The sequence below is a fragment of the Portunus trituberculatus genome, chromosome 40 (genome assembly GCF_017591435.1).
Source record: "Portunus trituberculatus isolate SZX2019 chromosome 40, ASM1759143v1, whole genome shotgun sequence".
Lineage (NCBI taxonomy): Eukaryota > Metazoa > Arthropoda > Malacostraca > Decapoda > Portunidae > Portunus > Portunus trituberculatus.
This window is the reverse complement of record NC_059294.1, coordinates 21,599,203-21,623,586: the sequence shown is the minus strand read 5'-3', so window position 1 is coordinate 21,623,586 and position 24,384 is coordinate 21,599,203. Positions and strand designations below refer to the sequence as shown.

The following is a 24,384-nucleotide window of genomic DNA, read 5'->3' as shown; positions in this document are numbered from 1 at the left end:
AAAACCTACATGATACATAACATTAGATGGTAGAGGTGAAGGATTTATATGAAGATTATGGAAATTTGAAAGAAAAAAAAAAAAAAAAAAAATTACAACTGAATTACATGGTAAAGATAACATATCAATTTCTTACAACAACAGGTGCATGGAGACATGAATTATCAAATGAAAATTATAATTGCTGACAGATATATAGAAGACAAATCATAAAAAATATGTAATTTCTAATATACAAGAAAAACAGTAATGAGGAGCAGCAATCATCAACATCATCATTTTCATTTAATGTCCGCATTTTCCCATTTAGGTAGGGTTGGAAGGGAGATGACTGCTTTCCATAACTGGCTACCTTGTGCCATATATTCTTCTATTCCCAACAAATGCATATTCTCCATCACACACTCCTTCCAACTTTTCTTTGGCCTTCCCACTAGGCGTCAGTCTCCAACCTTCACCTCCTCCACCCAACACCCCTCACTCCATCTTTCACATGTGTCCAAAGCATCTCAGTCTTCTTTTCCTCAGCTCAACAGAAAGGTTTTCAATTTCACACATCTCCACTGCTGGACCTCCTGTCTTGCCACCTCACTCCTGCCATGCATCTCAAGCTTCTTATACCCTTCTCCTGATCCTCAGTTTTATGTTGCGATTTAACAAAAAACTGGCTTTTTGTCACCATCTTCCCCATGCAGCTGCTACTCTCGCCCCTACTGCTCTATCTGCACCCACTTCACAGTCTAATATATCTCCCAAAAACCACGACTGTTGTACCTCCAATTCATCTCCATTCACCTCCAACCCGACATCTTCATCCCAACCATCACCGCCACCATCTTCCTCCTCCCACACACATCTTGGACATGCTAAGTTCTGCATCCTTCTGAGATTCCTCAGACCTGAGCATCATTGGTGACACCATTTAAGAACATAAGACTGAATTCTTTCTCTAGTTTCATTTCAGGTCACCATTAGTTTTGTCTTCTCTAAGTTTATTTCCAGTCCCCTCTGCTCCATCCCTCAGGAACATAAGAACATAAGAAAAGAGGGAAGCTGCAAGAGGCCGCCAGGCCTATACGAGGCAGTCCCAGTGTGCTTAATCTACATAATTCCATCTATCTTTCCCATCCATGAATTTATCTAACCTTCTTTTAAAGCTACCTATCCTTCCTCCTATTAAACATGTCAGTCACATCTTCCCTTGATTCAGCTGTCAGTACCAAATCATCAGCATAGAGTAGTTCTCATGGGCCATCTCCTCTTGCCAGTTTAGTGGCCTCTTCCATTACAGTGATAAAGAAACTGAAGCCTATTGCTCTCACCCCTTTGACAGCAGCATACACAGGGACGTGGATCTCTGGGTAGCTCCCAAGGCCTGAGGTTCTCACTCTACTGCCAGTCTCCCCTGGTCCTGCACCACCTGATCCTGAGAGGCCCTCTTGTGCCACCTGCAAAGAAAAGCCATTTAGAAATGATGCTGGTGTTATAATTTTTGTTAGGAAAAAAATAAACAAACATATATATATATATATATATATATATATATATATATATATATATATATATATATATATATATATATATATATATATATATATATATATATATATATATATATATATATATATATATATATATATATATATATATATATATATATATATATATATATATACTACATAATAAAAATAAATAAATAAAGCAAATAAACAATAAACATACAGTGTTATTCAATCTCTTTCAAATCCATGGACTTGTACCAAAATTGACATATACCAAAGAATTTTTTCCCATAAGGAATAAAAAATTAGTTCCCATGAAAAAAAGTAAAATAAAAAAATAAATGAAAAATATATTAAATCCCGTTGTTATTGTCATATTATATAGTACATTGATTGGGATGTATAAAATGATTTAGACACTGCTTGATACTAAAATAGAAACCATATTTGATGGCACATAAGACACACCACCATTTCAGCAGAGTATATTCTGGATTTTTAGTTATCTATTTATTTTATATATTTTTTCTTATGTATTTAAGCATGTAATGTTTAGAGCAAGTCGGGAGTGGAGTTGAACAAAAAGCAAACAATCACAATAGCAAAAATATTCCACATGATTATAGTAATCACACACTCACACACACATACACACATATAAAGAAAAATAGAAATGAGGAAGAAAGGAAGAGATACAATGAACTGGCAGCAGCAGTAAGGGAAAAGAATAATGAAAGGTCAGAAGAGGAGAAGAAGGCATTTTTTTGGAGAATTCTAGGAGACAGGATAAGAAAATGGTATATAAACGAGAAGGAAGAGAAAAAAGTGGAACAAGTTTAACTAAAAATGATAAAGGCAAAAAACTAAAAATGATGTATACGAACACAGACGGGGTTTTATCAAGTAAATTAGAATTAAGAGATTACATAAGGAAAGAAAATCCAGATATTGTATGCCTGGCTGAAACAAAACTAAATGAGGCAATCATAATAGATTTGGATAATAGGTATAATGTATGGAGAAGAGACAGAGTGGGTAAAAGAGGAGGAGGAGTCATGATAATGTTAAGGAAGGAGATAGTGATCAACCAAGTGGAATGTGGGGAAGGAAAAGCAGAAGTATTGTATATTAAGATGCATATTAATAAAAAAGAGTTAACAATCATTGTAACATATGTGCCACCAAAAACAAATTCATGGACCAATCAAGAATATAAAGACATGATAGATGACACAATAAGGAGTCTAATGAGAATCGTTAAAGAAAGGAGAAAAGTGATATTAGTAGGAGATTTCAACTGTAAAGAAGTGGACTGGGAAAATTATGAAAGTGGTATGGGGGAAGAAGCCTGGGGAGAAAGATTCTTGAACCTAATGATAGACAATATGATGGACCAGAGAGTAAAGGAATGCACAAGATTCAGAGGAAACGACGAGCCAGCGAGATTGGACCTAGTTTTTACAAGGGGTATACAAATTAATGACAATATAAGATATAAGTGCCCATTGGGAAAGAGTGACCATGCAATATTAGAAATAGATATAGAAGAGGGAAAGGAAGATAGAGACGATTCATACAAAGGAGACCGATTAAATTACAGAAAGGCTGATATTGAGAATCTCAAGAACTATTTTAAAAACGTAGACTGGGAGGAGATGGAAAACTCAGAGACAACGCAAGACAAATATAACTTATTTTTGGAAATATACAAAACAGGAGTCGGAATATGTCCCAAAATATAGACCAAAAGAAGAAGGAAAGAAAGATTGGTTTAATGCAAGGTGTGCTAGGGCAAAGGAGAAAAGAGATGGAGCATGGAAAAGGTGGAGGAGAAATAGGAATCCAACAAACAAGGAAAACTTCAAGGCAGCGAGAAATGAATATGTTAAGGTGAGGAAGGAAGAGGAAAAGAACTTCGAAAAAGATATTGTCGAAAAATGTAAGGAGCAACCAAAATTGTTCTATAGATTCATAAATGGAAAAATTAGGCAAAAGAAACAATAGAAAGGTTAAAAGGAGAGAACGGGATGGTGGAAGACCCAAAAGTATGGCAGAACTATTAAATAAAAAATTCCAGGAGGTCTTTACTAAAGAATCCAAATTTGAGAGGCCACAGGGTAATGGAGAGACAATCTATATGAAAGAGATTAAAGTAACCAAGCTTGAAATAAAAGAGTTAATGAAGGAACTGGATGAAGAGAAGGCAATGGGACCGGATGAAGTCTCAGGCAGAATACTGAAAGAATGTAGGGAAGAACTAGCAAGTCCTATATACAACATCATAAAATGCTCAATAGAAAATGGAACAGTGCCAGTAGAATGGAAAAGAGCTGAGGTGGTTCCCATATATAAGAGCGGAAGGAAAGAAGAACCTTTAAATTACAGACCGGTATCACTAACTAGTGTAATATGCAAGATGTGTGAAAGAATAATAAAGAAACAATGGATCGAGTTCCTTGAAGACAACAAATTAATATCAAATAGCCAATTTGGTTTTAGAAAAGGACGGTCTTGTGTAACTAATTTATTGAGTTTCTATTCTAGAATAGTTGATAGAGTACAAGAGAGAGAGGGATGGGTTGACTGCATCTATTTGGATTTAAAAAAGGCGTTTGACAAAGTGCCACACGCAAGATTACTGTGGAAGTTAGAGGAGAAGGGTGGCTTAAAAGGAAGCACATTGAGATGGATAGAAAATTATTTGAGGGGGAGAGAAATAAGGACGGTAGTTAAAGATATGAAGTCCAAGTGGAGAGCAGTAGAAAGCGGAGTGCCACAGGGGTCAGTATTGGCACCAATACTTTTCCTCATTTATATTAACGACATGCCAGAAGGAGTGAACAGCTACATAAATTTGTTTGCGGATGATACGAAACTGTGCAGAGTTATAAAGCAAAAGGAGGATTGTGAAATACTGCAAGAAGACCTAAATAAGATCTGGGAATGGAGTAAGAAGTGGGAAATGGAATTCAATGTGAACAAAAGCCATGTCATGGAAATGGGAAAGAGTGAAAGACGACCTGTGGGAATCTATAAGATGGGAGATGGAGTAGAACTGGAGAAAGTCAAAAGGAAAAGGACTTAGGAGTGACGATGGAAGAAAACAATCAACCAGTAAGCCATATTGATAGAATTTTTAGAGAAACATATAATTTGCTGAGGAATATTGGAGTAGCATTTCACTACATGGACAAAGAAATGATGAAGAAATTGATAAATACTATAATAAGACCCAGATTGGAATATGCAGGAGTAGTGTGGACCCCTCATAAAAAGAAACACATAAGGAAATTGGAGAGGCTACAAAAAATGGCTACAAGAATGGTTCCAGAACTTGAAGGGATGACATATGAGGAGAGACTAAAGGCTATGGATCTACCAACCTTGGAACAAAGAAGGAGAGAGGAGACCTGATACAAGTCTATAAATTGATCAACGGAATGGACCAAGTGGATAATGAGAAACTGATCCTGAGAGAAGAATATGACATCCAAGCACAAGATCGCATAGTAAAAAGCTGAGAAAGGGAAGATGTCTGAGAGATATTAAAAAATATAGTTTCCCGCAGAGATGTATTGAGACGTGGAACAGTTTAGATGAAGAAGTAGTGTCTGCAACGAGTGTGCACACTTTTAAAGTAAGATTGGATAAGTGTAGATATGGAGACGGGGCCACACGAGCATAAAGCCCAGGCCCTGTAAAACTACAACTAGGTAAATACAACTAGGTAAAATACACACACACACACACACACACATAAATAATTGAAAAAAGCAATAAAACAAAACTGACAATAATAATAATAATAGTCACACCATATTGTTATATTGCAAGTAAAATGAAAAGTTTTTACTCTACATTAATCTAGACCAGTGGTTCCCAAACTTTTTCAGACTGCTGCCACCTTGGCTTCCATTCACATCACTGGAGTGTCTCTCCCTACACATACAAAAACAATTGAATATACCTATGAGTCACTTAAAACTGACACATCTTCATTAGCTATTACCTACAGTAGGGCTGAGTAACTGTTCCCACCACTACTTCTCAATTCTTGAGTTGTATCTGATCACTTCATGTCCAATACAGAGGCGGAACATTAAATAATCATGAATATAACTGTATTATAATCAGATTCATATAGTTTTAGAATTGCTTGGTTGCTGATGTATATATGGACATTAATATTAATAGTATCTCATTAATGTTGAAATTTGAAACTCTGAATACCAAAATATTTTTGGATTGGTTGTGATGCCTTACTGGCAGCCCCCTTCTACCATAATGGCCCCCTGTATCCTTCCAACACCTACATTGGGATAGTTCCACCCATTCTGGGAAACTCTGATCAAAGCTATTCTATTACTGATAAGTAAATTATCAAGATGTTTTGCTAAATCATAGTACATAACAAACTACTGATGCTTCAGGTAAAACAATAAATTCTTATTAAGGCTTACCTGATATATTCTTGATTCCCAAGATGGGAAGCGGTGCAATGGTGGAGTGGGTGGCTTCTCTCCATTAGCCTCGGTCTCAGCAGGCCAGGCTGTTTGATCCCTGCTCGGAGTGTATATTTCACTGTAATCATGAAGTTCATCTTTTGCTCTGGATCGCCTGCCCTCATCACTAAGGTGACTATCCCCAGAACGTGCTAATTGACTTGAGTCTGTGCTCTCAGTGTTGTCATAACTGTCAAGTTCTAGATCAAGACTATCAGCACTTTTAGTAACATAAGTAGGCACACTCCCGCCCTTTTTCAAGTGTTTTGTGCGGGGTTGGGGCACTGGTTTTCTTGGACTGTCTCCTCGACTTCTTGGTAAACTGCCTGTGCTCTGTGTTAGGCTGTTCAGCATCACCTCAAGTGGACTTTTTGGACTGAGGCTCTGTGGTGTTTCTAGGTCCACTGAACCTGAATCCACACGAGAGTCCCTTGTTCTTTTATCCTCATCATAGCGCCGTCTCTCAAGGTTCGTGCGAGGTGGTCCATTGTGTCGAGATTTGAAGCGAATTTCCCCATAGTTAGCATCTGTGTCACTAGAACTGGCCCTTCTCAAGCCTGCTGGGGATCTGTGTAAAGAATTCATTATCAATAAATTTGAAAATTCAAGTCAGCAACATAAAAAGTAATACTAACTATACAGCCAGTACTATAGAATTTTCAGTCACATTCAAGAAGCATTAAAGTTGTTGATCTAAAATTACAAATGTATAGGATGAAACTAAAAGCACTGCACCTTGACTTTGATCGGCGATCTCGGCCGAGGGTGGCTGGACGGGATGGTATGTAATCAGCTTCATTTCGACCGTCGGGAAGAGACTCATCACTGTCGGGTCTGTCCCCCTCATAGCTGCCCCGGGAGGAGTCCTACACAGGAAGATTCTGGTTAACATTGCTTTCAATGGATTCATACACAGTGATAGCAGGCAAGAAGAAAACTCAGTACATTTCTATGGATACTTAAAACAAAAAAAAATGTTGAATGACACAAAACTTTGTAAATGCAAAGAAAAATACAATATAAATACATATCAACACAAAGAAATAACAATGATTGTGTAATAAAATAATCCTGAAAGGAAGACAAATACTTCAATATAATACTTTCGAAGAAAAAACAGAAACTCTTTAAAGTATTGCATTGAGCAGAAGACAAAAGATTAAATAATTGATAGATAAAAATGACGAGTAATGTGAGTAATGATGCAATAACACAAGCAGAAGTTGCAAGGTCTACGTATTTGGACCTTTCCTTAAACACTGTGTAATAATTTGATTAGTGCTAAATCCTTCATGGTGCATAAAGGCCAATCACAGAGTGTTTAATAATGTACTAAAACATTAAAATACTAAAATACTGAAATAACTGCTAAACAGATCAATACTCTATCCTACATAGGCACCTGAGCTTGAGTTCAAACTATTCTAGATTAAGAAGTAGAATTCATTGGAGATGCCTGGTTGTAAACCACTGTAACATAAATGTTTGTTGTGCAACGTTACTGTCCACAGCTGCTGAAAAATGTAAGTGAAATGATTATCCTTGGTGCACTCATAGAATAAAAATGACAATGAAAAATATATAACCACATAAATAACTGAAGATGTATCATACATATTTCTTAAAAAGTTTATGAAAAAAGTTAAACAATGGGTTTGTATGTACTACAACAGAACCATAAAAGATAATTTGTGGTTAATTTACATACTTTCCTTGTGGAAAAATGTATAACCATTTAGAACCAATTACTCCATTTTGGTTACTTTCACCTACTAAAGAAAATAAATAAATACCTAAAAATACAAACTGTAAAATCTACAAAAAAACAACAGCATTTTATTGAGGCTGTGTGTGTGTGTGTGTGTGTGTGTGTGTGTGTGTGTGTGTGTGTGTGTGTGTGTGTGTGTGTGTGTGTGTGTATGTGTGTGTGTGTGTGCATGTGGCAGCTTTCATGTAGTAAATGTACACACTGCAATATAATAATGAAGGCAACACCTCATTAAGACTACTTCTCACTCCTTAAAGAACTCATTATCATCTGACCTTCCTCTATGCTGACAAACCTTAGTATTATTCACCATGCAGCCATGCACACAGCACATTCAAATATTTTCTGATTTGTGAAAAATATGATCACATTTCTCGAACTTGTACAATTATTTTTTTTTCTTTTTGCTTCTTCATTAGCTCCTCTACTTCTTCCTTCAGTGTTTGGCTACATCATTACAACAATTTTTGAAAATTAATATTATTAATCATAAGTGAAAGAAAAAAAAAAATTCAGCTTCCAAAATTAACAATTTGATAACTGGATACCAGGAGGATCCTAGAGATGGCAAACTGTGGGAACATAGATGTTACAACTGGTCCTGCATCTAAGATAAAGTATTCATATTCATCAATAGTCTTCAAGGTCACAGGTCATGATGAGAGAGTGGAATGATAAGATAAAGTGAAGAGAATCCCATGTGCCCAAACTGCCCTCAACTTATCTTTATCATTAGTGCTGAATGGACTGTGCATGCCAAAACAAGTTATAAGAATAATTGTAATATTAACTACAAAAACAAAGGCCAGTCCTTTAACAATACATAACTAATGTGCAAAACCTGATGGATGCCATTATACTTTACAATACAGTGTTTTTGCCAGTATTGTGTCATATATTAAATAAAAACAACTAGTGATAAACTCAAGTTTGTGTTCATTACACTGTTGAGTGTTTGGAGTGAAAGGTGTTGTCCAAGTGATATAGGTGGCACGAAGCAACTCACTACGGAATGGCAACTCTGAGCCTCATATCAGTGACCTTCATTTTCTTTAATGACAATACAGCAACAGAAAAAATATTATATGCAACACATTCTGTAACACAACTAAGGCAAACAGTCAATTTTGTCAAGAAGTTGCTTTGAATAGATTTGATAAAAGGTGCAAAATAACTTTTGTTTATATCTTCGTTTGTCTTTTTGTCCGTCTCCCTCTCTTTCTCATCTACACACATCCTGTGCCCAAATGCACCCATGACTACACCCACCCTCCCACTCCTGCACACACAAGCAGCTCCACAAGCAGTACCACACAGAGAACACCTCCATACCTTAGGCAGACTTAGGGATCTCCTTTTCCATAACCTCTGGAAAGGAGAATTGAGAGTGGAGTGAAGACAACTATGTGTATCAGACATTAATGTAATGCAAACAGTGTACAATAAAATGTAAAATGTGAGGCAGCAAAATATATCAATGTAAGTGTTGGAATTCAATATATGTAATGCAGTGTTATGTATGTTTTTATATTGTTTACCTGTTATTTGCCTTACCTGTAATCAAAACACTGATGTCATCATTTTCTCTTCCAGTTACATCAATACCACATTTGCTTCTCAAACATTCATGCAACAACATACAATATGTTGAAGACATAACAACATGATATACATTTTAGAATAGCCTGCACCTCAATGCTCAAACACCAACACACGATAGACACTCTTGATAATCTGGCTGAGGACACTTATCAATCACAAATAACCAGTCACCAAGACAACAAGACTTTTAAGAGGGAAGAGAGAGGAGAAAGGATTAAGAAAAAGGAATAAAAAAAAGGTGTTGGCATTTCCATACTGTGAAAAGATTTCATGTTAAACAAATATTCCATGAAGTACACATCTGTACACTGAACCTTTCCTTCCCATAACATATTGGAGGACTAATGATAAATGATGTAATGAACATCATTATCCTGAAGGAGAGATTCCATGAATGTGACAATTTGTTAGTTCATTCTAGATCCCTCTTCATGTGTAGGGATTATACAATTCATCTCCTAATGATCAAGCCAACATACTCAGCCTGTCCTTGTTGATTCATATATATAATGAATTTGCTCCTGCCCTCTCAACTTGTCATCTTCCAGTACAGTATGTCTTATACAAATACCTCATCATGCACTTTTCATGATGCTCCCACCTCTTTATATTAAGAACATCTAAAGTTTTACTAAGAATATTGCAGTTCTGAGACAATGAAGTCAGATTCTAAATTTTGAGTACAATGGTCAAATCACTGGGCAAGTAAAAGAGTATGTATACACTTACATATCTCCTTCATATGCCATGTGGTTTGGTTTCATACTAATGTGCAAAGATATTTGAAATGTGAAAACTCTGTCAAATTCAAGTACTACTATTTCTTCTTTACTTCCAATTTTTGCATTCACTAAAGAGCCAACTTGTTGTGCATCTTCTGGTGCAGCATCATCATTTGTCCTGTTTGTTTTCCTCCATGGTTTCTTTTTCTTCTTTTTTTGAGTCTCCTAATGTTTCCTTATATTTATTTAGCTATTAAAACAGCCTCACAGTCACAACATTGTAAGGAAGTGAGCCTTGCATGTTGCAACAGAACTCTTGAGCCTGGTAGATTTGCATCACCTACAAAAACTCAAGGTGTTTATCAAGAAGACCCAATGATATTAATTCATCATACATATATACCTCTTAACATGAATTATGTGATAATAATAAACTAAAAATTCTGTATCTCCTTTCCTTCCTAAGTAACAAAATATGTGATAAGCTTACCATAAGTTCCAATGTATTAATATCTGGAGCTTCATGCTGCTGTGGCTATGCTGGTGAAACTACATGTACAATAGTCTTCAATGTTGTACTCTTCCTTATAGTTTAATGTCATACCTACACATACTACAAAGGACTCTATATTATACATACAAGCAAAATTGACTTTGTCATACAAGTCTCAGGCAAAAAAAATAATTAAGATTTTCAATAAATAAAAGGTTAATCATAGAAATCTGCTAATGTTAATCTTGCATGAAGCTTCTGGGGTGCATGGTCTATCTGTTTTAGAATCACAAGGTTCATAACAGACTATACACCAGTGGTTCTTAACCTTTTTTGGCAGCGACCCAAAATCTTGCACAAATCAACCATCGCGACCCAAGCCTTTATAGATATACAAATTGTCCTCCACTCTGCTCCCTCCTATACACCCTCCACCTCCGCCAACGATTAAGTTTAAAAGGCAGATGTCCTGTTGGGAATGGGAGATTCTTTACACTTCAAATAAATTTACTGCTTTGGAGTTTCTATTTAATCATGGCCTGCTTAGAATCCTAAAACAATGAATCATGAATTCTAATTATTACAATATATAATTATAATATATTTGTAGTGGGAAAATGATTATTTTCTGCAAACCCTTAGCGACCCATTAAAATGGCTTGGTGACCCAACTTTGGGTTGCGACCTAGGGATTAAGAACCACTGCTATACAGCAATGAATGTTATTCTTAATAAAATTCCGCTGCTTGTCTGAAGTTAGGACGGTCCTTGGGTGAATGGCCAAATACAAGACCATTAGTTTTGATTTCTGCTCCAGCCACGTCTACTTCGGCGGAGAAGTGAGGGAAAGGAAGGCTGAAAACTCTTTCAGAATGGCTAATATGAGATTTTATGTTATCAGAAAACTGCCATTGCTACCTCACCTCTGTGTCTCTGTCCCTCTCTGTATGCATGGTTGAGAGGTGAGCCAGGCGGCCACGTAGAAGCTCCAGCTGAACATTGCATTTCGCATTCTGCTCCCGAAGGTGGGCGTTCTGGTCCTCAAGCTGTGGGGTGACACATGACTGTAGCAAGAGCATAATGAAGATTTGTAGATTTTGATTTCTAAGAGTGACTGATGCTTGCATGGACACTTTTTAAAATAATGGGGAGGACATGAAGGAGGGGAGTGTAGCTAGCCAAACAGCTGCAGAAAATTTCTTTTAAATTGCTAATTTCCAAAACATTCTAAGGCAAAATGCAGTGTATGTTGTGCTACTGAGAAGGAACAATTCTACATATTAACCATGATGTCTCTTATAACCTGTTTTCTGCCTGTGTTAACATTGATAGTAGTACAGTATTGTATAATTTATTAGTATATTGGTAAAACAGAATAATAATGGAAAACTTACCATAAAGAGAAGGAAAAAAAGCAATAGCAATAGTGTAAACACAGACTATGGTGTATTCTCAGTCCTGCCCGAAGACTGGTCTATAAGCTTTGAGCTCTTTCCCTTATGGGGAAGGTTGATTGGTTACCAACAGGCGACCCTGAATAACACACACACACACACACACACACACACACACACACACACACACACACACAGAGAGAGAGAGAGAGAGAGAGAGAGAGAGAGAGAGAGTAGGGTTGCCACCACCACCTCCTAAAAATACAGAATGCATTAGCTGAGGTTGGAACAGTGATGGCGGGTAGAAAGTCAATCATATTGACAAGGCTTGAAGATAGCTCTTCCATAAGTACCCCGTATTAGGAGGAATTCAAGGACATCTTGACTAAATATGAGGATATATTGCAAAATACATTCATAAGTCAAGTTATCAGTAATATATTTTTGAAACTAGATGTGTCTGTATAAATTCTAAAGAATGAGACACTGAAAAATATAGTCGATACTTACCAATCGCTATGTGTGAACTTTTCCGATTAGAAGAGTTCAGTCGATACTTCTAACGACTTGCAATTTCAGTCGCAAATTGGCACGTGTGAACCGGCCTTTAATGATGATAATGCTGCTACAACATTTATCAATGACTATTACTGCCGCTACTACAACTAGCTAATTCCTCACAAACTTCCATTCCTCATTTCTTCCTCCTACTACAATTTATTAATCTCTTAAAGGAAAAATACGTGGGAATGAGCGTAAATCCTGTAAAATGAAGTAAATATGGACGAGAAAGACACTGGGAGGTATGCGTCTTGGTGGTAAAGACCTAATCATCACCTTATGTAACTCATTTCAGGGTAATTTATCTATAAAGGTTAATTCTGGGATTTCTTCAGTTTCTGAGTCTGGAAACGCAGGAAAACTCACTTGCTGTCTGGGAGTGTTCATCTGGGCCCTGCAGTGATGTGACAGTAACACTGCACTCTGCCCCCTTCGCTCCCCCGCCTCTCTCTCTCTCTCTCTCTCTCTCTCTGTGTGTGTGTGTGTGTGTGTGTGTGTGTGTGTGTGTGTGTGTCGTCGATCAAGTCAATTCACGTCACCGCGTATACAAATCATAACTTCAACCAGTGTGTGTGTGTGTGTGTGTGTGTGTACTTTGAGAGGTAAAGCAGGATCACCTAAGAAATCTTTACCGTTATATTCGTATCTTCATTTTTGCAGGATTGAGTCGAGCATGTAATTTTCTCATGTTTTATGATAACAAATTGCCATATTTTACTGAGAATTTATGTATATTACTTACACTCACTGTGCTTCTTTTCTTTGGTAATGCATTCTGGAGATGTATTGTTCCATTTAGAAAACTGTGTGTATGCACATCTTTATTTCTTCTTCTCTAGTTAAGTTTCACGTTTTGTTGTCTCAAGTGTTTGTGTTCAAATGAAACGTTATAAAAAAAAAAATCTGGTGTAGCTATAACCTGTAATGCACTTTAATTACCTAAGAGAGACGCGTGAGAGATTAAGACTGATCAATGACCTTTCTTATTGGTTTTTGTTTTATTTCTACTATGGTGAGTTATTACCACTTTTTTCCTGATTTATTTGTTTTCTATTTAATAAGATGGATTAAAACAACGATCTTTTTTCCATTTACCACATATTTCCAGTATACATCCCTTTCTAAAGCTAGTGGTGAATGAAAGGCGGGATTATGAAGACAACGCTTATACATTTTACTAATAGAAGAAGGAATTTTATCTTGGCCGGCAAAGGCAAACACTGCACGGAATCATACCTAAGAAATAGCTAGGTTATCATTCCATATGGCTGCAGGATCTGGATGGATTAATTAGTAGTTTGCTTGTTTATCTCACCGGCCGAATACTTTTTTAACTTGTATCTCTTTCGCCGGGCATTTGTCTCTCTTGTTGACTGTATAAAAACACCAATAAAAAGATAACTTAAGGCAATTATGGAGAGGAGGAGGATGAGGAGGACAAGATTGTAAGAGAATGAAGACAATGAAAACAAACACATCAGGACAAAGGTTAACACTGCACTGAGTCATAGCTAAGAAAAAGGTTATCATTCCATATGGCTGATATCAGACTTCTCCACTCATCTGTCAGCTGCCCGTCTATTCCACGTTCCTCCGGCAAAATCCATAAATGGACGTACTAAGCACACTGTTAAACATAATTCTGACTGCTACTAGTGACACACACATAGACACACGCAGCTGGTTGTGCACTGTCCACAGAGAGCAAATGGTACGGAAAATGATCTAATTCTGTATTCCCTTCGTTGACCATGTAAAATAATTACTTTACATAACTCAATCAGTAAAGCAATTGGTGAATAATTAAAACTATATTTCATTAACTAAAATATTGTGGTGGTGAAGCGGATGGGTGCACGGCGTGCGAGCCTCGAACCGTGTGTCACGATCCGCGTTCGGCTGACCAACGAACATTGAGCAAGCGAAATAATGAAGTGCGGTGGGGATCTTGTCAGCATATTGATGGAGGTAGCTCTTTCTTCATGAAATCATAGGAGGCAGTAAATAAAGCTGAGAAGAGACACCAACCCTTTCCTCATGTTCTGAAAAATTTTTGAAATGGAAGCTCGAACACTTTTTGGTCTCAATAAAGATTCATGGCATTTAGGCTCTGTTGACTTGGCCTTCATATTCGCAGGAAATTAAACATGCCGTGTTTGTTTGGGACAAAGCAGAGGTTCTTTTGATATTTTCTAGGCTCGTGTGAAATGAGCGGAGCGCGGGAATGTAGAACCCTCTCTTAAGGCATAAGCGATCAGGGGACGGCAGGCACCTAGATGGTCCTAGCACGCATGCTCCTCTTCAACATCAACCATCTTAGCGTTACAAAACCCATTCCAGCGCTCCCTCTCTCCCTCACCCTCAAGGCCGACACTGGTGCAACTTTAAAATATGAAAAAAAGGAAAGAAAAGACGCGACAAACTTCCAGAAGTGAGAAGAATCGGAAAGAGGATGGAAGGTCGCAAGAAGGAAAGTTTTGGGCGGATTTGGGATGCAAGAGTGTGTGCTTACCCTCCTTGCTCTTTGTTTTTGCTTTTATTTGTGAAGTGGATAACAACACTTCGCGACGATAACTGGAGAAGAATTCTACATGTTCATGGTTCATATTATTCTTCAAATCCACAAACTATGAATTCTTAATGAATAGATAGATGAATACATTAGAATAGCAATGAAAATACATGAAAGCCTATGAGAATATACAGTGAGAAGTGCAGAGAGGGAGAGCGACTGAGAAAACATTGCTCCCTAAGCGAAGCCAAGCCTCGCTAATGCCATCCCACTTTTCGCGTATCAATGAGTGGATTAGAATTATCTGCACGTTACCAATTACTCGAACTGTTATTCTAACTAAGGCAAAGTGGAAAAGCAGGAGATGCTTACATCAGGGCTCATGGCAAACGTCGATACCATTAAAAACATGCTTCTTGAATGTATTGGCAGACTGTATACTGACAGGCGAATGCTCCTAACATGAATACGTGAAGTTTAATTGAAGTATCAAAGAAGACACGGATAAGGGATGAAGAGTCAGATGAAGTGATAGGGAAGGAAGGAAAAAAAAGTGAATGGATGGATGGATGGGCACAGCACGTGTAGGGTCAAGCTGCAGATGGAAATACATAGGCTATGAAGTTATGAAAGAAGAAACAGATGAGATAGAAATAGACAAAATAAAACAGATATGGAGGAAAGGGGAAGGGCATTGATGAATCTATCGTAAGGACAAGGGAACTAGGGAAAGGAGTGTACAGACAAGTTGTCGACCGTGCGAAGAGTTCCAGCAAGGTTGGACCCTCCACCAAGACCTCAAATGTACCGTAAAAGATGTCATTTTCCGCCTTGACAAGCTCGCCTTCCAGACATCGCTGTAAGGTGAGTCCTAACCAGTCCTTCCTCCATGGTCCACGGCGTCATTTCCTCAACTCTTTCTCTTTTTCCCAAGCCACTTTGCTTCACCATATTTTCTTCCCTTCTTATTACGTATTTGCTGACATGTTCTCTCTCTCTCTCTCTCTCTCTCTCTCTCTCTCTCTCTCTCTCTCTCTCTCTCTCTCTCTCTCTCTCTCTCTCTCTCTCTCTCTCTCTCTCTCTCTCGTTATCGTTATCCAAATACGTTTTTTTTTTCACAGGTGACTGTTTTGTTATTCTAAATGCTACTCCATTACTAATTCTAAACCATTTTATATTATTTTCTTTCTTCATTCATTTTTTTCTTCAAAACTTCACCTTGCTCCAATCTTGACAAATATCTCGACCAAATACTCCTTTCGCGATGATACAATAGTACGTACCTGTATCTGTTCTATTTTCCTTCTCCTTCCTCTCCCTCTCTTTCTTCTCCACTGCTTCTCGTTGGTTTCTTGTGATCAGCGGTCTTGATGATCCACTTCTAAATCTCTCTCTCTCTCTCTCTCTCTCTCTCTTAAAATATTTTCTGACCAGTAGGTAGCCCCGGGTCTGTCCTCGCCTCCTCCAGCATTCTCGCAGACCTCCTTTCTCCCTCCACTTATTTCCAATTTCTGTGGTGATATTTCCTTATTTTTTCTCCTCCAGTCTTCCGTTTTCGTCTTAATACTTTTATTAATCTTCTTTCCTGTCTACTAACTATTCTACATCTCCTCCTCCGTCTTCCCTTAACTTACGAGTAATCCATAGTCCCTTCTTCTCTACCCCTATGTTTTCTTTCCTCAATTGTTTCTAGATGCTGGTATTAACATAACTTAGGAGACGAAAGTTAAAGTTGGTTATGTGTTTACTACTCCATACGTTAAGCAGGTGCACACACACACACACACACACACACACACACACACACACACACACACACACACACACCGCGTAGTGTAGTGGTTAGCACGCTCGACTCACAATCGAGAGGGCCGGGTTCGAGTCCCGGTAAGCGGTGAGGCCCCTGTTCACCTAGCAGTAAATAGGTACGGGATGTAACTCGAGGGATTGTGGCCTCGCTTTCCCGGTGTGTGTTGTGTGTTGATGTGGTCTCAGTCCTACCCGAAGATCGGTCTATGAGCTCTGAGCTCGCTCCGTAATGGGGAAGACTGGATGGGTGACCAGTAGGCGACCGAGGTGAATTACACACCGCGTAGTGTAGTGGTTAGCACGCTCGACTCACAATCGAGAGGGCCGGGTTCCAGTCCCGGCGCGGCGAGGCAAATGGGCAAGCCTTTTAATGTGTAACCCCTGTTCATCTAGCAGTAAATAGGTACGGGATGTAACTCGAGGGGTTATGGCCTCGCTTTCCCGGTGTGTGGTGTGGGTTGTGGTCTCAGTCCTACCCGAAGATCGGTTTATAAGCTCTGAGCTCGCTCCGTAATGGGGAAGACTGGCTGGGTGACCAGCAGGCGACCGTGGTGGTGAATTAGACACACACACACACACACACACACACACACACACACACACACACACACACACACACACACACACACACACACACACACACACACACACAGTGACACAAGATGATCGCAACAAACCAACAGCTTATGTTTTTTTTCCCTCGCATTCCTATAAACAATGAAACAAGGCAGCCTCTCTTGTACGTATTCTTTTTCCACTCTCCTTGCTCCTCCTTCCTAGATCACAAGCAGACAGTTTCATCTCACATCTTTCCCTTGGCTGACAGTCGGAGCAGTAGCAGGAGAAGGATGAGGCAGCAGTGCAGAATGTTTCAATAATACCGGACTTCGGGAAAGCGAGGTAAGGTGGCTCATCTCACTTCTTATTCCTCCTCCTGCTCTTCCTTTCCCTTCTCGTCTTGGAAGTAGCAACAAGAAGGCTTAATCAGGGACATGCACAGGCGTTCGCTGGATGAGGTACAGTCACAAGCTGATTCCAGATGGTGTGCTGGATTCACTGGAAGATTGTGAAGGCTGCGCTACTCTGTCTCACGCCTCGTGTCTCGGTCTGGCCTCCTCTAATAAATGCTCGTGCTCGGGTTCAGTGCTTCATGATCTACTAACGCTAAAATTATAAGACCGTCAGTATGAATTTAAAAACCTTGATATTTGTCATGATAATGTGTTTTTTCGTCAGAATATTTTCTTTATTACTATTTACTTTCATTATTGTCTGTTGTCTCAAAGATTTCCTCTTTTCTTTATTCTTCTCTTAATACATTTTTTTTTATTACAAAACCATTCCAGTTACATACTATCTATGTTTCTCAGAATGCTGTTGTATACTTTTGCAATTATTTCTTTTGTCCCTTCCCGCGGAGGAAGACGCCAGGAGTAAACACCTCTCACATCCTCATCCATAAAGTGCCATTCCACGCCCTTAAGACCGCCAGCACGCCTTCATGAACACTTACTGGCATTCTCCCTTTACCATCCCAAGCCCCTACGCTCACCATGACACTTGGATATCATTTCCTATTCGTTATTCTGTGAAGCTTTAACCGGATTTCTATTTCCTATATCTGTCCCTGCGTTCTAATCCTTACTCAACCTGTACCCTTTATCATCAAAGAGCATTTATACAACCCCATCAGCATCTACACCCTTTTTCAGCAACATCTACACAATTTCTAGCATCTAAACCCCTTTCTAGCAATATCTACACCATTTCCAGCATCATCTACACCAGCGGTTCCTAACATGTGGTATGTGTACAGTGGTACGCGAAAGCCTTCCAGGTGGTACATGAGCACTTTTGGGATCATATGAGATTTTTATTAAATCAAATGAATTAATTTCCCAGAAAATGATTATTGCCTTACACAAGATAATCTGGCAACGATCAGCTGGTGGAGAAGAAACAGATGCATCCTTCTTATAATAGAGTTGTGTTCCTTGTAGTTAGTTCATTTGTGTGTTCTACTTGTGGATAAATTAATATTTGTTGCAATTTATTTATTTTTTTCTGGAAACAGGTGGTACGCGGGGACTGCACTGGACTTCCAAGTGGTACTCGTTCAGGAAAAGATTGGGAACCACTGATTTCTACACCCTTGCACGTAGCATCTACAGCCCTTTCCAGCATTTATTCCCTTTCAGCATCTAGACCCTTCCCAACATAATTACTTTCTCCTAGCAGCATGCATACCCTTTAGGGAACATCCATAATCTAATCCCTTGCCCTAAACGTTATCCACACGAGTGGGCATTGCAGTACTGGCGGCGCATCAGTAGCAGGTAGAGCTGTTTATTCTTCAATCTGCGCGAGTTATTGGTATACATAAGGGGCAAATTTTATCCTTTTACTGCTGGTTTCTCGTAACGGTTATGCAAATAGTTTTGTGTAAATTAAGTGTAATTCTGAAAGATACTTCTGATTGTAAAAAAAAAAAAACTAATCAAGGAGTTCAAATATTTTTGTGTCTATATTTTGCTTGTTCTTTAAAATCGTCTTCAGCTGCATGGTTATATGAATTAACGACTACTAGATAGTTATATGATCGTTAACACTCAAAAGGTTTCAGAAGATAGAAAAAAGGTATTCGAATAGCTTTAAGAATACATCAAGAAAACCTCTAAGTGCTTCTAGTCTCATTCTTGTTCACTGTAATCGTTTCTGGTTACTAAAATGAAGTAACAAATGCCGTCATTAACTTTGAAAGAGTTTCACTAATGGCGAAAAATGTATGAACAACGTTAAGAGTACAGCAAGAGGATGCTTAAATGTCTCTTATTCTTATTCCTCCTCAGTAAATTGCCCAGTGTTAGTCAAATAAAAGAGTGCCACACGATCGTTGATCAAGCAAGGCATGCGAAAAAGAGTGCCTGAATACCTTTAAGAGTACAACTAGAAGATCCGCAAGTCCTTAATCTTATTCTTGCTCTGTAAATTGCACGGGGTTACTCAAATGAAGTACGAACTGCAGTATGGTCGTCAGAGTTGAGAAGTTCAAGGCACGCTAAAAAGAAAAAAAAGTGTCTGAACCGCTTTAAGAGTGCAGTAGGAGGAGTCGGGTCTCGGTACGGTACCACATCTTTAACAATGCACAATCGCACGATCCTTTATACGGAATGAAGCCAACCTGTAGCTACGCGGTGAGCAATGGCCAAATACTCGTACTATCGCAAGTGGAAACGTTTTTAATTTTAAGTAATCAGTTATATAGTAGCGGGCGCCGCACTCTGCCCTGTACCTACGATATTAGGTTTTAGTGAAATGTGACCGGAGTAAACAGACTCAACCTGCTTTACTTAAAACCATTTTGCTGCTTGATAAATCCTTGAAAGTTCACGTCCGGATTGGATAGCAGAAATATATATATATATATATATATATATATATATATATATATATATATATATATATATATATATATATATATATATATATATAAAGAGTACACTAATCATTCCAAGCCTTTGTATTAATTCAAGCGACTATGATATCGAAACGAAGAAAAATCCAGTCCTGGTTATTTTCTCACTATAAGCTACTCGGAAACGTGAATATTTGACGGTCGGTTCACCCTTCCTCATCTGCTTCATAGCCTGGGGAAGGGAGACTAATAAGAGAGGCTAATCAGGACTCAGAAATGGCTCAGGTTACAAAACACATGCTAACTGAACATCGATAGGAAATTCTGCACAGCTTTACACGAAAAGGTATTAGGAAGTACGTAGGGGGATGTAATGGATGCAAGAATGGGAGACTTGTTGCGGAAGACGAAGAAGAAGAAGAAGAAGAAGAAGAAGAAGAACAACAACAACAACAACAACAACAACAACAACAACAACAACAACAACAACAACAACAACAACAACAAGGAGGAGGAGGAAGAGGAAGAAGAAGAAGAAGAAGAAGAAGAAGAAGAAGAAGAAGAAGAAGAAGAAGAAGAAGAAGAAGAAGAAGAAGAAGAAGAAGAAGAAGAAGAAGAAGAAGAAGAAGAAGGAGGGAGAGAGAGAGAGAGAGAGAGAGAGAGAGAGAGAGAGAGAGAGAGAGAGAGAGAGAGAGAGAGAGAGAGAGACGAACGAGGTAAATACATACACCGTGATGAAGAAAGAATAGGAGGAAGCAATGACGATAATGAGGTGCTACATTGAAAAGAGAAGAAGATAAATTTAAATGCAAAGAGGAATTATAATAATAATATAAAAAAAGGAGAGTTGGAGGAGGAGGAGGAGGAGGAGGAGGAGGAGGAGGAGGAGGAGGAGGAGATGGAGGTGGTGGTAACAGACGCAGGGTGGCAATAAGCCATCAGTGGGTAAGTACAAATGACAGCGGCACCGGCACTGAAAGGACGAGTGTCGAGGGATTTATGGCCTGGTCTTAGAGGGGGCGGCATTCTTGTGGCTTATCAGTGGAACCTTATGGTGGTGGTGTGCCGTGGTCCATTAGGAGCATTCTCGACTCAGGCTCTGTGATTACCGCGAGACAAACGCCGGTGCTGAGTGACCAGAGCACGCGCTCTCACACACCACACTAGAGGCAAGCCACAGGGAGAAAGGCCAAGACGCACCAACGCCTCAGTCTATATAGAATCATCTTACGCATATGAAGTGTGATAAAGGATATGAAGTGTGAAAATTATAAAATCCAATAATCTTACATTAAGATGCATGTTTACACTGTACAAAACTTTGAAGTGAAAAAAAGAGGAAAAAAAAATATTTTCATGACTTGAAGATGATAATAATAATAATAATAATAATAATAATAATAATAATAATAATAATAATAATAACAACAACAACAACAACAACAACAACAACAACAACAATAATAATAATAATAATAACAATAATAATAATAATAATAATAATAATAATAATAATAATAATAATAATAATAATAATAATAAAAATAACAACAATAATGATAATGATATTGATAATAATAATATCAATATTAAAAACTAAAATGGAGTCTTAAAGGAAAAAAAAAAAAAAAAAAAAAAATCTGACTTTCGTGATTAAAATTTGTCCTGAAAACTCGATAACACATTCAAATTTCGTTACAAAATAACCACCAATACACAGCTCAAAAATTCATTTGTACTCTAATTATTATCTTTTGACCTTAATATTTCTGAATTTGTATGTTAGTACCACATATGCGAGTTCTTTTTCCCTTCGTCAACGCAGTAAGGAAAGGAACCCAGGAGGAGGAGGAGGAGGAGGAGGAGAAAGGGGCAGTGTGACTCTAGGACTCCTCCGCAGTGTATGACAAGAGAGACGTTCATTACAGGGAAGTAGAGAGGCGGGGAGAGGCGGGATAAGCAGAAAAGATGAGGGAAGAACGGTGTCATGGGGAGATCCCGTGTTACATGTAATGAAGGAAGTGGCCGATGCAAACTTTTCAGTTATTAAGAAATAAAACAGTGGGTGCCATTCAAGGAGTCTAGACCTTGTATCTTCCTTGGTGTCACTGATGGGTTGGTGATCCATTCAGTGCACGGGGTAGCGCCTCATTGAGGGAACTTCTACTACAAATGGTGCTGCTGATTCCCATTCGTTGAAGAAAAGAGGCGGACGCCGATAATGGGTTTGGTGGTCAACAGTATGCGATGAAGACGGCAATGGGCCTATTACTACTATTACCACTACTACTACTACTACTACTACTACTACTACTACTACTACTACTACTACTACTACTATTACTATTATATATATATATATATATATATATATATATATATATATATATATATATATATATATATATATATATATATATATATATATATATATGCTTTAATCTTTTCCGTGTTTAAAAGAACCCATGAAATAAGAATATGTACGAAGAATTCCTGTTTCGTCCTCCTCCTCCTCCTCTTCCTAGGCGACACACTCACCTCCTTCAGCTTGTTAGTGACCCATTCTTTGATTTTCGCCGCCTTCGCCTCCACCTTCTTGGCGTCTTGCAGGCGAAGTTGTCTCTGCACGTGAAAGAAGAGAAAAGATAAAAAGCAACTGGGGAGCAACAGCAAGAACACACACACACACACACACACACACACACACACACACACACACACACATGAGCTCCACAACCTAATCCTATGATAACATGCGAATTTTCTTCGAACAGCGCTGCACTGCACTGTGCTTGTTAAGTCACCAGAATAGTCTACGAGGATTGACTGATATGACAGACTGATTTACATAATAAGGCAAGTCGCTTTTTGCTTCATTTTTCCTCACTTTTTCCTGTAGCAAAATCAGACGATTTAACATAAACAATAGCCTGGCTGCTGTGAGCATAAAGCGTTCAGTAATCTATGCCATCATTCTTTGATGAACTGCTACAAAAATCCATGAAAAGGAAGAGAAACAATTCAACACACATGTAAATGCTCGGAAAGAAATATTATAAATGCAGCACTTTTATAAGATCTATGTTTTCACTATTTGACAAAAGGTTTCCTTAATTTTACAAAGGCTTCCCTGAACTTTTTTTCACACATGTCTATCAATTACTGTCTCTTCTAATGTACTCCAGCAAAGCTTCACACGTGATCTCTCCACCTCGCAGTAGTTATCTGCCTACCCTTCCTTCTTTTACCATTCCTTTCGTTATGAATTGAATCCATAGAAAATTCAAGTCCCATCACTATCTTTTCTATACACTGTAACAACTTCATGTGGCAGAAACTAGTGCACTGCCCACTGCACCATCCCTCTAGATGCCAGCATAACCACTGCAAAACCCCCACACAACACAACTACTCCACCAACCTTAGCACCTCCACTCGCGCCCTCACCTGTTCTTCCACCTGCGTGGAGAGCGTAGTAATGACCGCTTCTTTCTCCTCCATCTCCACCTGAAGGACCTCCACGTCCTCCATTTCTTCGCTGCTCCCTGCTCCTCCTTCACCTCCTCCACCGCCTCCTCCTCCACCTCCTTCTCCTCCAGCACCAACGCTGCCGCCACTCCACTCCAGCCGCCGCTCCATCACGCGAACCTGCAACAGACAAGCACCAGTCAGGACACAGCTGGGGAAAGCAATTACAATCAATCAATCTATCAAGCAATCAAGGGTGACGCGTCCCCGCTGCCGCCAGACAAAAGGGACCGTCACCCACGTCTACCTTCCTATTTTTGCCTCCCATCACCAAGGTCCTCCCACACCTCCCTGCACCCACAACTCAACCCACGCCCTCCCTCCACACGCTTTTACCTTCACCCCGCTACGCCGTGCAAATATCTGCTGAAATGCTAAGTACATGATCTGCTTGATTTATATAGTTTGATTAAAAGGTTAAGTTTGATTGAAAACAACTGTTGGAGAGGAGAGAGGACGGTCTGACCCATTACCAGCTTAGTGTAATCCTCTCTCTCTCTCTCTCTCTCTCTCTCTCTCTCTCTCTCTCTCTCTCTCTCTCTCTCTCTCTCTCTCTCTCTCTGTCTGTCTGTCTCT

At 38.8% G+C, this 24,384-nt stretch overlaps 1 protein-coding gene across 1 annotated transcript in view; it reads right to left on the bottom strand.

The window, feature by feature from the left end:
- The window catches only part of LOC123516335 (uncharacterized protein CG43867-like), a 769,337-nt gene that overhangs the window by 53,812 nt on the left and 691,141 nt on the right, over positions 1 to 24,384 (bottom strand). Inside the window, 7 exon segments of the mRNA XM_045275612.1 lie at positions 1,323 to 1,448; positions 5,963 to 6,572; positions 6,740 to 6,870; positions 9,105 to 9,140; positions 11,513 to 11,635; positions 22,819 to 22,902; positions 23,728 to 23,928. Coding sequence (XP_045131547.1) covers positions 1,323 to 1,448; positions 5,963 to 6,572; positions 6,740 to 6,870; positions 9,105 to 9,140; positions 11,513 to 11,635; positions 22,819 to 22,902; positions 23,728 to 23,928 — 1,311 coding nt within the window.